Raw genomic sequence first — 17,654 nt, 5'->3', positions numbered from 1 at the left:
GAGAGCCCGAGCCTTGCTGAAGGGAGAGAGAGAGAAAGGAAAGTTTTTAAATTCTTCATGAATTGTACTATGCTCTGCCATTCTTTCCCAAAGCCACCAGAAGCATTCCTCCTAGGAAAAGTGGAGCTGGAGGTGAGAAGACACCTAGAAGGACGGATTCATTCCTTTTCTGAGTTTCTTATGTGCGGACAGTATTAGAGCCCGGCAAGGCTTTGAGACATCCCAAAGATGAGCGCCAACAGCATTAGGGGGCCAGTGTGCATTAGCTGGAAGCAGGATATGGAAGGGGCTATGTACCACCTAGCCAACTGCATCTTGCTCCTGGGCTTCATGGGGGGCAGTGGGGTATATGGATGCTTCTTCCTTTTTGGTTTCTTGGGCACAGGTTACCTGTGCTGTGTGCTGTGGGGCTGGTTCACTGCCTGTGGCCTGGACATTGTCCTTTGGAGCTTCCTGCTGGCAGTGGCCTGCCTGCTCCAGCTGGCATACCTGGTATACCGGCTGCGCGAGGACACCTTCCCCGAGGAGTTCAGCCTCCTCTACAAGACGCTGTGCCTGCCTCTGCAGGTGCCCCTGCCGACATACAAGGAGATTGTTCACTGCTGCGAGGAGCAGGTCTTCACTCTGGCCACTGAGCAGACCTATGCTGTGGAGGGTGAGACACCCATCAACCGCCTGTCCCTGCTGCTCTCTGGCCGGTAAGCTACTCTGTTCATTCCCAGAATTTCTTTCCCCAGCCCACACTTCTCATTTCCTAGTGTGTCCCTTTCCATTGAGGGAAGGTGTGGCAAGTCAAACAAAACAGATTTTTCTAAGAGTGGGTTTGCTTCCTCTGTCTTGTTATTTTCTAAGAGGAAACCAGATAATGAGGCGGCATCTTGGTCGGCAGGAATGATTGTGTGTGCACTTGCTGCTAGGAGATGTGGGGTGTTTCTTGAACTCTGGCCTTAAATGACCCCATGCCTACATACACACACATACACACACCAGTGTGTCATGCCTAAGCTAAAGCAGTATCTCCATGAGCTTTGGAAAACTGAACATTTCAATGAGGTTAATTTGTTCCATAGGCATTTACTAAGCACCAGCTCTTTCAGGGAACAATACCTGAAACAGAGGAGGTTTCCCATAACCCCTGTTCCCTGCCAGGGCATCAAGGAAACAGCCCCACTTGTGTTTGGTATACATGTATACAGCCAGGTTGGGAGAGGGACCTACCCTTGTTCACTTTTCCATTCCCGGTTGTTGAGATTCTTGCAGACCAAGAAGTTAAGTACAGTACTGTCAATCTGAGGGCCCAATAATAAGAGAAGAGTAGTGATGCTCACACATGTCTCATGGAGAATTTGGTGGAGACACCCACCTCTTTGGAAGAAGACTGATAATCAGACATTGGCAGAAATGGTCTTAGTCAGAATCAGTGTATGCCCAGCTGACCTGGATGTGAATGTTGGCCATTGATATCTTAGGAGAAAACATCATGGGGCTCTGTACTGTACATTTGGTAGGCAGTTGTGGATTCTTTGAAATATCGCCCAAGTGGCACTTGTGTAACCTTCACCCAATCCCCGCCGACCCCAAATGGCTTTCTTGAGACCAGGAGAATGTGGTAGAAAAGGTAAAATGGTAATCATAAGGCTCTGATTCCAAGAAAAACAAAACAAAACAAGATTGCCAACTGCACAGAAAAAAAGGTTTGACGACGATAGTGGTACTACAACTATTGCTAATATGAATGATACACATTTGTGTATTAATTTTTAGAGTCCAAAATGTTGTGTCTATATGTTTGATTTTTAGACTCAGAAGTCCTGGGTTGAGTGAGCTATGAGGAGAGACATTTTGTGGGGAGACATTTCATTTCATTTATGAGTGAACTGAAAGTGTAAACAAATGCAATTATTTGTAAACAAATGTACGTGCAAATACAGATATTTATGACTATTGCCAAAATGTTTGCCACCTACAGGTCCATGCTTAAAATAAAGACAATTTAGGGAACTTGCTCATTCATGAAATCCATGGTGTTATTTGCCTCTTGTAGCTCCAATGTTGAAAGGAGGGAATTGAGGCCAGCAGAAGTACCCTCTCCACTGTATGGTGCTCATTCCCTGGAAGCGTATTGCAATTATTGTATGGTTTAGGTATCTAATACATGATAGATTACCATGAACTTATAGAAGACCACTACCCTGTGAAGGGCAGAGCGGGGCTTACCCTCAGTGTAGCTTTTCCTAGTATACTTAGCATCAAAAGCCTGAGTCAAAAATTAGATAATTTTGATTTTTTTTTCATGCTTTTCAAGGTCTGGAGTAAGAGTTTTTTTATTGTTCTTGTTTTGTTATCTTTCAAAGTCATCCTGTTTCAGCTTTGCTAAGTTGGACACAGGGGAAGAAGAGGCCTCTCTAGCCTATGAATGGGCTCTAGTTTTAAAGGAGCATCACTGTGCCATGGGCTGGTTACAGTGAGGTAACCAAACACCTCAAAGTAGCAGACGAGAGAGCTCCGTGCCAGGAAGTGGGGGCCTCCTGTGCAGGCCTTCTTGTCTCACATGCAGGCCATTATCTGGAGACCTTTGTTCAAAGCTCAGAAGGCTTTTTTGTTTTATTTTAATAAGGGCAGTCAGTCCCTTTCAAGACTCAAAGAGGCAAAGTGATTTCCTCAAAGTCTGTTACCTTGTTAAGCTGTGCTTACTTTTGGACAGTTTCTCTCATATAAAATTCAAAACACCAACTCCCCTAGGTACAGCTTCCTGAACAGGTAACTAACTGTCTAAGCTATTCATATAGGAGGAAATTACCCATCATCCAGGAGATTAAGGACGAAGAAGAGACAAATGATAAAGGACACTGTATACTAATTTAAATGGCTTCAGTGAGCCAGGCGGGCTCATTAGATGTTAACTCTCAAAGATGTTCTCACTCCTTGGTGGCTTGCCTGCGTCGCCAGGCTCCTCGCCTGACGAGTGATGGGAGGATCTGATGTGTGCTCCAGCAGCTTCATTCTCTCCTCTTGTCTTCCTATCTTAGAAGCTTTTCATTGAGGTTTTGATCCCCTTTTATGGTGACACAAGTGTTTATTCATTGGTTCATTCATTCCTTTGTTCCTTCCTTCCTTCCTTCCTTCTATTCTTCCTTCCCCCGTCCACAAATATTTATTAAGCTTGCTAGGGACTAGAGATCCAGTGCTAAACATGAAAAATATTGTCGAGGACTCATGGAGTTTGCAGTCTGTCAAGAAAGTCAATAATTAATGTTTGACATAGTGATCAATAATGAAATAGTATTTCCATGGAGGAATGCGAAGTGCAACGAGAGCAGGTAACTGGTGGGTCTAACTTTTCTGGGGAGGTCAGACAAGATTTCTTGAAGGAAGGAATGTTTAAGCTGAGACCCGAAGAGAAGAGGTCCAGCTAGAGCTAGAATATGGAAAGACCTTGATGTAGGAGAACATGGCACTTCATTTTCTCTTGTATCCTTTCATTACTCACGCAAGTTCTGCCAGGCAGTCCATATATATTACCCGGTCTTGTAGGAGTAAGTGTGTTTCTGCCATCAGAAGCTATGGGCCAACTCCATCATTAGCTTGGTTTGAGACCTACATTTCCTTCTGTCTTCTATCTTAAGGTTGTCAAATAATAGTCAATAGCTTATTAATTGGCAATGGTCTTTTCGTGATTTGTATATGCATATATGTGCATTTATGAAGAGAAAGACTCAGGACTGCTAATATCCCATGGTCCAGAATTTAATCACATGGCTATACCTAGCAGCAAAGGAAATAGGGGAATGTAGACTTTAGCTGTGCAGCCACGTGTCCAGTTAAAACTCTAGTACCATGGAGAAAGAGAAAAAAACAGATATTGGTGAACACACTGCCACACTGGATTTCCCAGATCTTTGTCCATTCCCTTCTAGATCTGCTTCTCAATATCCTTTTCTTCCTTCAAAACTCAGCTCAAATGTCATCTCTGAGAAGTCTGCCATTCAAAGAGAAACAATCTCTACCCCCACCCCACACTTCTGTTCTACACTAGCACTTATCATGTTGACTTGCAGCCAGTTATTTATATGCCTGTGATTTCCACTAAATTGTGAAATCCCCAAAGGCAAGTACCAGCTTGTACCCATCTCTGCATTCCCAGACCTCCAGGAACACAGAAGATGCTCCATGAAAATTTGTTTAGCCAATAAAGTCTGGAAGTAAGGGAAGCATAGCTCTCTCCAAATGGACAAGTTGTATCTTAGAGATCTTTTTTATTCTTCCCCCTTTGCCTGATAGAGGCACCCTCTTTGCCTGATAGAACTCACTTTAGAAGAGATGTAGAAGATGAAACTGAATTTTCTGGGGAAAAGACAAAGCCCATACTAGATGCTACCATTTTCCCAGATGCAGCATCATGTTCAAAATATACTCACTGCCCCTAGGCATAGTCAGTGATATGCCATCAATTCTAACAAGTTCTCACAGAATGCAATCCCCCTACTCTGCTGGGGCAAAGCACCAGGCTATGTGCCAGCCACAAGGATGCAAAGACAGTGAGTAGCTTTAGGGAGGTTTCTAGCCCTGAGCTGTGGTCATGGGCAAGTCAAGAGCAGTTGTTTAACCTGTTGGTAGTGTGGAATAACAATATTCATAAAATTAAAACAAATATATGAACTAGGATTTCTGGCTGCAACCACAGAAACCCACTCTAGCTAGATGAAGGGGAGAAGGAGGTCTTTATTTTAAAAGATACAAGGATTTCTCACTAAACTGAAGGAAATCCATGCACTTGAGCCTCACGTAGGACTAGAAACAAGAACATATTCTACTAGGGCATTTTATGATTTCAAATTTCTTTTCTCTCTGGCCCTTTTTGGGGGTATATGCTTTTTCAAAGTCTGAGTTACGTGATAAAAAAACAAAAAAACAAAAAAACAAGGTTTTAGTTCCTTAACAGAAGAATGTGTTAGTTTTGCCAATGCCTGATAGTTGTCCCTATCCAAGACATGAGTCACACTCACTCAATTCCAGTTCCAAATTCCCAGGGAAGGAGTTTGATTGGCTCAGCTTGGGTTAGGTTTTCATCCCAGGACCATCAACTAGACAGGGTGTGTGGGATCTCACTGTCTAAAGACAGAAGCTGTTATTGTCACCTTATGGGTTGAGAAGGTAGGGAAGGGACAGTGCTGAAAGAATCCATTACCTCCTACCAAAAGCTCTGGTAATAGCATGGCTACATGGTATTGTGGTGAGAACACAGAATCTCAGTTCTGCCGCTTGACCACTATGTCACCTTAAGCTCACTGCTCGACCTTTCTGAGCATCAGTTTCCTTAGCTGTAAGGTACGGAAAAGAATAATCTACTCTGAAGTATTGTGAAGATTATATAAAAGAACACTTGTAAAATGTCTAGCACAGAGTCTGGCGTGTAGTAGACTTGCCGCTTTCTTCAAAGTCTGAAAAGTGGTTACAATGTGAGCACACGATGTAGAAAGCATGGCTGTTCGCGCAGCCTACTGGGAAGCAGGAAGGGGAAGTTACCCCAGGCTGAACCTCTAGAGCAGCGCTGTCCAGTAGAACTTTCTGTGATGACGGAAATGTTCTATGCCTGTGTTGTACGATATGGTAGCCACAGCCACGTGTGGCCATTAAGCACATAAAATGTGATTAGTGTAACTGAGGAACTGAATTTTTAATTTTATTTAATTTGAATTAATGTAAATGTAAATTTAAATAGCCTCTTGTGGCTAGTGAATAGCAGAGCTCTAGAGCAGTGGTTTCCATCCTGGCTACACATTAGAATCACTGACGAGATTTTAAAACTAATAATATCCGCATCCCACCTACAGAGATTCTTGTTTAATTGCTCTGGGATAAGGTGTTTTTTTAAAGCTCCCTTGGGGCTTCTACTCAGCAGCCTGGAATTCAGAACCTTGGTAAGGAGGAGGAGGAGGAAAATGAGGGCTCAGGAAGTCTCGATGGGTTCCCTTTCTAAACTGCTTCCAAGTAGTAATCAGGATACTCTTGCTTTGGGTTTTATCGTGTTTTAGGCAAGGGATTTCTGCTGGAAGATTCATGTTAATCAGCAACACGTAACTTCAGCAAAGGGGATTTGGGCAACCATTTCCCTTTTCCCACATGGTCTCTTCTCTCCCTTTGCCAGGGTTCGTGTGAGCCAGGATGGGCAGTTTCTGCACTACATCTTTCCATACCAGTTCATGGACTCTCCCGAATGGGAATCGCTGCAGCCCTCTGAGGAGGGGGTGTTCCAGGTAATGGGAGCCCCATGGCAGCACTGCCTCACCCGCCCCACTGCACACCAGTGACGTCCGTACCTCCATCTGTCCCTCCTCATGTCTGTCCTTTGCACCACTGCCAGTATGATGCCAGAGGAAGGAGCACGCTTCCTCTGTGGAAAGAGTGCCTGGGCCCTGGCGCAGGTGGGGTGGGATAAGGAGGTGCTGACCTCTGACAGGTGGGCCATGCCTAAAACCTTTCCAGAAGACCCTCGTGACCACCAGATAAAAACCCACACTCCCTAGTGGGTAACTTCAACCCTTCAGTGATCTCCAGTCCCCCTCTCTCCTGCCCTCATCTTTTTGCCCATGCTAGCCATGCTGAACTACTTATACTTCCCTAAACACACCACACTGTTGTGCAACTCCATGCCTTGGTGTCTACTATCCCTTCTATCTGAAATGCATTTCCCCTTCTAGATGAGACCATGGCACCTCATTTCCTCTGTGAAGCCTGCCCAGCTCGACCTCACTAACTTCCACCCCACTGCTTAGTGTCCCTGCCTGTGTGCCTGTTCCAGTCCTTTTACTTATGTTGACTGGTGCACATACTGCTGTTTGTTGTAATGATCTGTTTTCCTTTCTGTCTTCTGCACAGTCAATCTTTGAAGTAAAAATCTGGGCTTCTCCCTCTCTCTATCACGGGGCTCCAAAGGACTGTACCTGGAACACAGTAGGTGTTCAGCAAAGGTTTGCTGAACTGGCTTGCCACTGAGCAGGTAGTGTCTCAGAGGATGTTATAGTGCACTCACATACACACTCCAAGGTGGGAGCCTGGCTGCTTGGCCCCTACTCTCTTCCCTGCCAATGCTTCAGGCTTTGATTACTTTCTTTGTAGTTCTCATTTATTGAATGGCTAGCCTGTGGCAGGCACCACGTATTATATTTCCTCATTGATTCTCACAACAACTCTATGGGTTGGATATTATTATTACTCCATTTAACAGATGAGGAAACTAAGGTCCCACGGCATCAAGTAATTTGCCCAAGGTCTTCAGTTATAAAGCAGCAAAACCAAATTGCCTAGATATAGTATTTCTATTCTTTATTAAAATGAGAGGGCCACCAGAAGAATGGAGTTTACACACACACATACACTCACACACACATCCTCTCTCTATCACTGTCTCTCTCTCACTCTCACCCACCCTTATAGGGACTCCCGTGTCCAGATAGTTTGCTGGAACTGGGTTCCATGTGTCTCCTACTACTTCTGTCAAAGAGTCCCTCAAGCCGACATATGAGCCAACCCCGGAACAGACATATGCCAGGCGGTGCCACCTGGCTGGGCCTCCTTCCGCCCCCACCCTGACACTTGGCTCTGTGATGATGGAGCCTGAGAGACAGTCCTGATCCCACTGCCAGGGTCACCAGCTGCAGACCCCCTTAGATCATGTTCCTCACCCCCCACCCCCATGCACACTCTCTAGCCCAGAAATGTCCTTCAGGAACTCCCTCAGGGCCATGAGGACCTCCAGGAGGGCTGAGTCAGGTCCTGAGCCAGCTGGACCAGGGCTCTGTTTCTGACACTGACACAGAGGAACAGGTGGTGGGTAAGCCAGGCGTCCTCCCCCAAGTTATGCTCAAAGGGAAGGGCTGTAACCCCAGATGGCCTCTCGGCCTGGAATGTAGGTTCGGTCATATTCCTCTCATTTATATTTTTAGTGTGCACCTCCTTTAGGAGCAGCGAGATCCACATGTTTGCCATTGGCTGTGTAAAGTCCCATTTCCTCTTTGCAAATGTCAAGTGTTGTCCCAAGTTATAGTTCATCCTGTCCTTGCCTTTTGCAATTACATAGTCTTTGTTGATTGAGAGAGCAATTCACAGTGACTGCCTAAATCATAATTCACATTGTGTTTAACACAAATCAATCAAATTCCATCATGCCTCCCAACAATTCAATCAGAATTTATTGACTGCTCAACACTGTGACACTCATTAATTACCAAGAATACAACACAGGAGAGATCACACATTAGAGATCATCATTATTTCTCTAATTTGCATACTGGTTTACTGGATCTAAATCCTATGTACATATGTTATTTCACTTAATCTATTCAACCAAACTTTGAGGTGAATGTTAAAGAGAAAGCTAAATACTTGATAAAACTTTATAAAAGACGTGTGTGTGTGTGTGTGTGTGTGAGAGAGAGAGAGAGAGAGAGAGAGAGAACCAATCAAGAACTAGATTTCCAGAATACCTTCGGGGAAGGATTTTATCCAGGACATGAGAAATTGACCTTAGGTTGTTTTGCAACATACAAGATTGGTAGTCTTCACTTGACTCATTTATTCATTTCAGTAGTATTTACTGAACACTTATGATATACCAGGCACTGTTAAAGGTGCTTGGAATATATCGGTGAACAGAGAAGATGAAGTTCCCTGCCCTCATGCAATTTACATTCTAATAGTGAAGACAAAAAATGAGCCATAGGCATAATGAATAAGTGAAGTGTGCAATATGTTAGAGAATAGTAATTGCTAGTTAAAAAAACAACATAGAGTAGTGTAAGGGGATATGGTTGCAATTTTTAATAGGGTGTTCCTTGTTGGAAGTCCCTGTTGAGTAGATGCATTTGAGCAAAAACCTGAGAGAAGTGGCAGTGTAAACTCTGTGAATGTCTGGGGAAGAGCATTTCAGACAGAGGAAAAGAGCCAGTGCAAAGGCCCTGAGGTGGGGCTAGTGTGTTTGAGGACAGAAAGGACAGTGTGCCTGGAACAGAGAGAGGAAGGGAAGAGAATAGCAGAAGAGGAAGTTGGAGAGGTGACAGGGAGCCAGGTCATATAGGGCCAGAACACATATTATCTAGATAGAACCAAAAAGATTTCCTGATGAGTTGGATGTAGTATGCGAGAGAAAGAGAGGATCAAGGAAGATGCTAAGGCTTTTGACTTAAGCGGCTGAGAGGATGAAGTTGCTATCGACTGAGATAAGGAGGGCTGCAGGTAGAGCTGGTCTGGGGAGAATAGGAAGCTCCATTTGGGATATGTTAGGTCTGCGTCATCTGTAGACATTTAAATGGAAATGCTGCATAGGTGGTTGGATATTTGACCCTGGAATTCAGGAATGAGGTCTGGGCTTGAGACATAAATTTGAGAGTTGATTACATACAGATGATATTTAAAGCTGCCAGATTGGATAAGATCACCAAGTGAATGAGTGTGGACAGAGAAGGGGGTTCAAGAAGGGAACACTGGGATACTGTAGTATTAAGAAGTTGGAGAGAAAAAGAGGGAGCAGCAAAAGAGCCTGAAAAGGAGCAATCAGGAAAGTGCATGGCATCCTGGGACCCAAGTGAAGAAGGTGTATCAAAGGGGAGGGAGCAATCGACGGGGTAGAATGCTGCGAACACTGACTGTCAGACCAACAACTTGGAGGTCATTGGTGACCTTAACAGGAGCAGCGTTTATGGACTAGTGGAGACAAAGCCTTATTGGTTTAGAAGAGTGAGAAGAGAGGAATTGGAGGCAGTCAGTATAGATGATTTTTTTCATGGAGTTTTGCTAAAAAAGGGAGCAAATTAATGGAGTGGTAGCTAGCTAGGGAAGTGAGGTAAAGAAAAAGAATATTTATTTTTTAAATTTTGTTTTATTTTAAGATGGAAGAAGTAACAGCATGTTCATAAGAATACTCACGATCTTTGTGTTTGGCTTTAAGGACATTGTTTATATCCAGATTAGCTCTTGCTCAATACACTGGCTTCATGTTTGGTACTCTGATTTCTTGTTTGGGAATTGTTAATAAGTACATCTAAGGTACAGGCTATGGCAGATTGTGACAACTCTTATACTTGCTGGACTGTAAGTAATGGACAGATCGCATTACTTTCAGAATTCTTTCCCATGAGGCAATATGCTCAGATTAAGTAATTTACCTGATGTCACACAGCTGGTAAAGAGGGAAAACTGACACTTGAAACCAGCTTTTGGCCTTGATAATGTAATTTAGGGTCCCGATTGCAGTGCTAACAATTAGTGGGGAAAAGCTGAGAGGGGGAAGTGAATAAAGAAGTGGAGGAAGGGTACAGAAGAGAGGAAGGAAGAGGCGAGGAGGGTAGTGGGAGATCTGGTGGGCAGTTCAGGAATTGAAAGGATTATATATAATCTCTAACAAAGAATGCTTGGAAAATCAACCCTACCTTTAATTTGATAATCAATATAAAGTACTTAACACAATGTCTGGCACACACTCACCTCTCAATAAGTGTCAGCTACTATCATCATCATCATCATCATCACCATCACTATCATCATTTCCACCATCTCCATCCACAAATATACATTGTGAGCCTTGCCAGACCAAAATATTATGGTCAATCAGATTATAAAAAATCGTGTGACTCTGCGCTCTTTTCCAGTACTATCCTAAGCATGTTTCCATTTCAACCCTAGCTGTACCATTCATCATTATTTTAACAAGGATTTATCAAGCACCTATTGCATGCAGGGCACACATTATTGCTTATTTCAAGTATAATTTAGCTTTGCATCATGGGCACAGAATGAGTCCTCAGAAATTCCTAGATCAATAAATAAATGGAGAATGAGGTGCCCTTTGACTTTCTGCTCTTAAGAGTTTGTCTCCCTCTGTTCCCTTTTTCCGACTTCAGTGATCAGATCCTTTTGGTTACTTGTAGTGGCCTAGTAAAAAGCAACCATGGACCTGTGCTCTGTCCACATGATGCAGCTTAGCATACCTAATCAGAAGCTTTTTCTCTAACTAAACTTCTTCCAGCTCTTTTTGTGTCCCTACCCCAATATATTATCCTTCTTTATTCTTCAAAGAAATAGTCATCAGCATTTCAACCTCTCTTCAGAGAACTAGAAAACTCCTTCTTTCTTTGTCTCAAAATCACAAGTCTCAGAACCTTCTGCCGCCATTCGTGGTATCAGCCTCAGAGCCATAGACCTAGAGCTGAGGAAACGAGGTGTGGAAACTGAGGCTCCAGGAGGCGACAGCTGAGTGAGTGAATGGCTGATCCCAGGGCTCCTGACAGAGGACATCCCCCCAGATCAGTGCACACAAGTCAAAGTCATTCACTGGACAAGGCAAGGCCATGGCGCGTTTAGTCCCACACAGCTGCTTCTATAAACGCACAGACACTTGCCAGTGATTATATGTTTCTCTGTGCTCAGCGTGGACAAATTTTCAATTTAAACCTTCATTCTCTGCTCCTCACCCCCTCAGGTTACTCTGACTGCCGAGACTTCATGTAGCTACATTTCCTGGCCCCGGAAAAGTCTCCATCTTCTTCTGACCAAAGAGCGATACATCTCCTGCCTCTTCTCGGCTCTGCTGGGCTATGACATCTCAGAGAAGCTCTACACTCTCAACGAGAAGCTCTTTGCTAAGTTTGGGCTGCGCTTTGACATCCGCCTCCCCAGCCTCTACCACATCCTGGGTCCCACTGCTCCAGATGCAGTGACAGAGTCTGAGAAGGATGATGAGGAAGTCCACGAGCCGGCCATGTCCCCTCCTCAGGCCATGCCCACGTCTGTGCAGCAACCCTCCCCCACCCCTCCCCCTCCAGCTGCCACCAGCCCATCTGCACCTCCTTCCCGAGCCAGGATGTCCAGGCCTGACAGCGGCGTCCTGGGTGAGGACTCCACCAGTCTGGTGCTGGAGGATTTTGAGGAGGTGTCAGGATCAGAGTCGTTTATGGATTATAGGAGTGATGGGGAGTACATGAGGTGAGGGGAGAACTAACATGGGCACAGTCACCAGCCGAGGATTCTGTGTAAGTACTCAGAAGGAAGCTGCCACTCATCCCTGCCAATAGCCAGCCTTAATCCAGCTTGTCAGGGCAAACAACTGTTTTATGGTGCATTTCCTCTCAGAGGACTCAGAGAAAGTGGCATTAACCCAACCCTGCAGATAGCAGCTCACTCCAGGTGCACGCAAGGCATGAAGAATTTTTAAAAACTCATTGATTATTAACTGTAATTGCATTTTGGAAAGTGGACTGATTGACATTTTGAGCAGGCAGGTAGGGTGCTGCTAAATGTTTTTGCAAGTTTGTGCTAATAGCTAAGGCCACAGCTGGAGCTAAAGGGCATTTTATTTGTGGTATGCATTCTAAAGGAAAAAGAATGCTGGCAGGGTTCTATTTCCCACTGATTGTCTTCTCAGCATAGAGTCAGTTCTGGAAAGCAGTTGTTATTTAGCCTGAATTGGACAGGTAGCTCTGCTAAAATCACATTTTTTAAAGAGGCTTGTGATTACAGGCTAATAGCTCTGGGAGGAAAATGTCCCCATTTTGCTTTCCTTTTGCTGGGTGGAGAATGTGTTTGTTGATCACTCAGGCAGAGGACTGGATACTGCTCTGATTAAACGTTACTTTGATCAGATATGTATATGGCAGCCTGGCTTTCCCCAGCAACCCACACCTGTGGGAGGCAGGATGGGTATGAATCTGGGAGGGCCTAACAGTGCATGCAGGATTTCCCTCCTGGGAGAGTGGACAAAAAAGGCTATGCTCAGTGGTTCTGGGAAATTGCTTTCATGTTCCCCTGGCTGCTCTTGCAATGCTGTGACATTTTCCTCTGGAACTCCACCCAACCATGATGGAGGCCTGGCGTTTCCTGGGGAAAATCCCATTGTTCCCAATTTGGAAGGCATTTCCAAGTGAGGGGGGCCCTAAGAGACCCACCATTCTTTGGGAAGCACCAAAAAATTTCCTGAGAAACTAGCCCAATGAGGAAGGCCTCCAGGGTATGCGAAGTGAATGCATGAATATATGTATATTTTGAAAAACAGCTTATATAAATGAGGAAAGAGGTGAGAGAGGTGAATGATGAGGTTAGCTATGTGGTTTTATAGATATGGAATTTATAACTGTGGTACTAGTGCCCCTGGACCCATAGTTGAGTCGATTCTGTCTAACACCCAGGATCCCTTTGTTAACTTCCCCTGTATGCTCTGGCGACTCTCATCACCCCTTTCCCATCGTGCTGCCATTCCCTTCCTGCACATTCACGCCCCTGTGTGCATACGGTTAGGGTCTGTGGATCCCTGCCTTCAGTCCAGCATGCCCACCCGCTATGCACTCCTTCTCAACTCACAGCAGGTCTCTGTTTTCTTGTGTTGTTCTTTCTGATTTTATTCTCTTTTCCTGGTTCTAGTTTTCTCTTCTTTCTTCTCTCTTTCTAACTTCTGTTCCATCCTTGGTTGCCTCAGTTTGCTGCTCTTGAGTGTCCCTTTTCTTCTTCTTCTCAGTTCATTTCTGCCTTTCCATTTGTCCTCTGTGTCTTCTCACATTTTATTGTTCATATATCATCTCTCCTATTACCTTCTCTTCCCCCCCCCCACTCTCCTGCCTTACTTTACGCTTCATCCTAAACCACCCTGTACCCCCATCTTATTAGTTTTTAATCCTAACTCTTCCAAGGTCAGTACCTTTCCCATTCAATTGAAGGTGTGAAAACTTTAGGAATGTTTCCCAAGTGTTAGGAGGCAGGCAGCATGGTAAATAAGAAGGAGACCAGGAGTGGTAGCCCAAAGTCCTGGCTTCTATGTCTGGCTCTGTTACTAATCAAATATGTAACTTTTTGCAAACCATACAACCTCACTGACCCTTGGTTTCTTCGTTTGAGTTTGTTGAACCAGCTGTCCCCAAAAGCCCTCTTGGATTGATGTGAGAAGGCAAAGGATGAGTTTTTCAGTGGAGGAAAAGAGAGGCAGTTAGCGGTGCAATGGACACAAGTCCTGGGATATCTGAGTGTCTTTCAGAAAGAACTTTCTGCTATATTTCACTATGATTTCTCTGGTGACTTGGGACTGTCCTCCCTCATGTGGGGGTGGGGTCCTGCTTGACTAGAAGTTCCCTTCCATTTGTACCTGTGAATAATCTATCACCCACCACGTGATTACAGTGCAGACATTTTATGCGAAAGGAGGTCACAACTCAGTCTCCCAGTCCTCAACCCTTGATACTATCATATGAAATGCCTCTTTCCAAATGCAGCCTTTTCTGAAACTCGATGAGAAAACTGCTAATGTAACTCACTTTCTAAAATATTGGCATTTGTAATATAAAGAGAGTAGGTTTTTGATGTTTGTTAAAGTAATAGAAGGAAAGAAAAAATATATTGTTTACTTTTCAAACCATAGAATTTTCAGAACAACTTGAAAACATGATCAAATTGGCTAAATTTCAGATGGTTTTCAATTTAGTCTGTGATAATGGAATAATTTAACCTGAGATCTTTTTCTGGAATTGTGTTTTTAGATGTTTGGTCCAACTTATTTACCATCAGACTCCTTATAAGGTTATTACTGTAATGAATAAGCATATTCCCTTATGATTGGTAGTAATTTACTATCATTCCTTCATAAAGTAGGGCACAATTCACCATCTATTTCCTGGCTCTTTAGTTACTGAAATTTTAAGCTCATTGCTATTTGTCCCAGCACGGCACTTGCATAAGAGGCATGAAGTTGGCTGAATTCTGCATCATTAGGAATGACACAGCTTCATCACATTGACACCAGTGCTTGCCTCTCACACCAGTCCAATTTAAGACCAACTAAAAATAGAGCTTCCTCTGGAGCTCTTTTTGAAAACAGTACATTTTTTAGTGTGATAGTGCCCAAAATTGAACTGAAAATGGGTTCTGCTTCTTTTAACAGGCAAAGCGGTGCCTCAGGATCATGGCTTCATGCTGGGTCTTCCCACCAGACCCCACATCATCCTGCCTTCACTAGAATTTTTCAGTTTAATTCTATGGGCACTCTCCATGGTGTTCCATTCTGTGTCTTACTTGTAGGAGATTCTCAATGAATGAGGAACTTATCTTTTAGAAATGCATCTCTGGGTTAGATAATGAGTCCACTATCACAGACTAAATTGAAAGCTGTCTGAAATTTGGCCAATTTTTATTTTGCTTTCACGTTGTTCTGAAAACTGTAGTTTGGAAAGTAAAAACTACATATTGTTTCTTTTCTATTACTTAAATTAAAAAATGATAGATTACAATATAGAGGCCACTTGTGATCAGGGAAGCATCCCAGGACCAGGACACAGTGCCCAGGGCCAGTGAACCAATTCAGCAAACATTTACTAACTATCTAGTATATATTTCAGGCACTGAGCTGGGTAATCACATGAGAAATAGCTGAAAGAACTAAAAAGATGTTTAATCTGCAAGAAAAGGGCAAATAGTAATATCTTCAAATTTTAAAAACAATGGGAATTAGAATTTGACTTAATTTGGTGTGGTTCTTGTGGGCAGAAATTGAATTAAAGGTTGAAAGTTATAAAAAGAAGGATTTTAGCTTAGTATTAATAACGGATTACTCCTGGGGTAGTGAGTTATTTGTCATTGGAAGAGTTCAAGCTGGGACCAGAAGAAATCTCAGAGATTTTACAAGTGATTCAGGCTCTGGGTAAAGAATGCCTTAGATTATTTCTATTAAGGTACCTCCGACTCTGATTCTGTGGTTCTAAGAGCTGGACTCTAGTCCTGTCACTTAACTACCATCAAGAGCAGCTTCCTCATCTGCAGAACAGGACTGATATGCCCCTGTCTACCTTACCAGGTTTCTATGAGGAGTAACTGAGATAAAGTATGTAAAGGCAGTTTGTAAATTATAAAGCACTAGTTAAATGTGTAACGTGTTTAAAGGCTGTTGTGTGTACAATTGTTTAGCAGTCTCTCTCTCTCTCTCCCTCTCCCCCAACTCGCCCCACAAAGAGAAAGATGATTTTCTCTATTTCCTCCACTCCAGTTTGGCTTTTCAGGGAAGGTGGCAGCTGGCAGAATCCTCCTGACAACAAAAGGAATAGCAAAAAGGTGGAGGCCTAAAGAAAACACATGCTAACGCCTTAGCTCCTGAATGGCTGAGGGCTGCACCCCAGTCTTTTTCCCCTAATTTGTTCAGGCGGAGACAGAGTACAGTCACACTGTAATCAGGCTCCCTCCCTCAAAAGTGGCTGTAGGTGCTCTGGCAGCTCTAAGTGCTGGTAAATAGTACTTTTATCACAGAACCAGTGGAAAGATTCCTGGGCCAGAAAACGTGCTCTTGAAAGTGGCATGGCCAGAGCGGGGGTCTAGGTGGTAGTGACACCTCTGCCTGCCACAGATTTCCTGTGTCAGTCAGGTAGGTTAGAGGCAGAAGTCCCCTCCCTGCCCTTTGGATCACAGCAGCCTTGGGGTACCCCTGCTGTTCCCAGGTCATTCTTCTACTTCTGTTTTATAGGCTTCATTTTCCTACCCCACTTTTTGGAAAAATAAAAGTCAAGAGTCTCAAAAAACTTATTTTCAATACAGGTTTTGAATTTTTATCAAACTCATTCAATAGGGTTAGATAAGAAGTAGAGTTCTTTAGATTGTTCATAGGAAGAGACAAAAGTTGGTCCCTTGGTCCCCTCACCTATAAAATGAGAGGATTGGACTAGATAACTTCAAAGCTGACTTGCCCTAATATTCTAAAATGAAATGATCCAAAGGTACAACTGCCCTGACCGTGTCAGGCATTGTAGAGGAAAAAAAAAAAAAAAAAAAACTGAGAAGAACCCTGTGAAGTCAGGCAAGCTATCTGGAGCTATAGTGCTGAAATCCTCCCTCTTTTTCTTTCCACAGCTTCTAGAACTCCTCTCCAGAGCTACTCTCAAGTTATGTCCAGGGGACAGGCCCCTTTGGCTCCAATCCACACTCCTGAACTTTAAGGATCATTGGACTATCCTTTTCTCTCTGGCCAGTGCAGCCCTCTTCCACGATCACAGGACAGCCACTTGTAGACACACCCCTCTTCTTAGCCACTGGAAGGCTCACAGGCCAGGTGGGAGTGGACACAGAAGGTGTCAGCTCCGTAGCTACACTGAGGCCCCTGAGTGGCCTTGAGAAAGTCACTCTCACTAGCCTTCCCTCCAGAAGAAGGCATCCCAAAGTGCAAAAGTGCAGATTCCATCATTTACTAACTGTAGAATCTTGGGCAAGTTCCATAACCTCTCTGAGCCTCACCTGTAAAGCAGGGATTATAAAGCCCACCTCACAGGGTTGTTGTGAGGATCAAATGAGTTGATTTAGGTAAAGCACCTAGGACATGGCGTGGCACCTAGTAAGCACTCAATAAATCACTCAGCTCCCTTCCCTATGTTGTTTCTTTGAATTATCTGAAAGGGTCAATGGAGTCAGATAGCCAAGAACTTTCCACAGGTAGTTATTTTTTATTTTTCAATTGAGATTCAATTTATGGAAGTTTAAATTTAAAAACTCAGTTTTCCCTTAGGCTTTTAAGTTCAACGTACAAATCTCTTATTCTATTGACAAACCTAATATTAAATAATAGTTTTTAAAGAGATTTTTACAAACTTAATTAGGTTTCCTTAAACATTTAAAAGTGGATTTATAAATTTAATATACTA

At 43.6% G+C, this 17,654-nt stretch overlaps 1 protein-coding gene across 2 annotated transcripts; it reads left to right on the top strand.

Annotated features, from left to right (window-relative positions):
• Nucleotides 1-78: 78 nt before the first annotated feature.
• On the top strand, nt 79-17,379 carry POPDC2 (popeye domain cAMP effector 2). Of its 2 annotated transcripts, none has more exons than XM_069472670.1 (4): nt 79-698; nt 6,149-6,257; nt 11,477-11,885; nt 16,870-17,379. In XM_069472670.1, the coding sequence occupies exons 1-4, from the start codon at nt 229-231 to the stop codon at nt 16,953-16,955; spliced, it is 1,074 nt and encodes a 357-aa protein (XP_069328771.1). In that variant the 5' UTR covers nt 79-228; the 3' UTR covers nt 16,956-17,379. The 2 variants fall into 2 exon arrangements, with proteins under 2 accessions (XP_069328771.1, XP_069328770.1); XM_069472669.1 differs by having other exon boundaries at nt 11,477-12,026.
• Nucleotides 17,380-17,654: the final 275 nt, after the last annotated feature.

Source organism: Eulemur rufifrons, chromosome 7, assembly GCF_041146395.1.
Source record: "Eulemur rufifrons isolate Redbay chromosome 7, OSU_ERuf_1, whole genome shotgun sequence".
NCBI lineage: Eukaryota > Metazoa > Chordata > Mammalia > Primates > Lemuridae > Eulemur > Eulemur rufifrons.
Note: the sequence above shows the minus strand (reverse complement) of the source record. Positions and strands in the feature narration are given on the sequence as shown.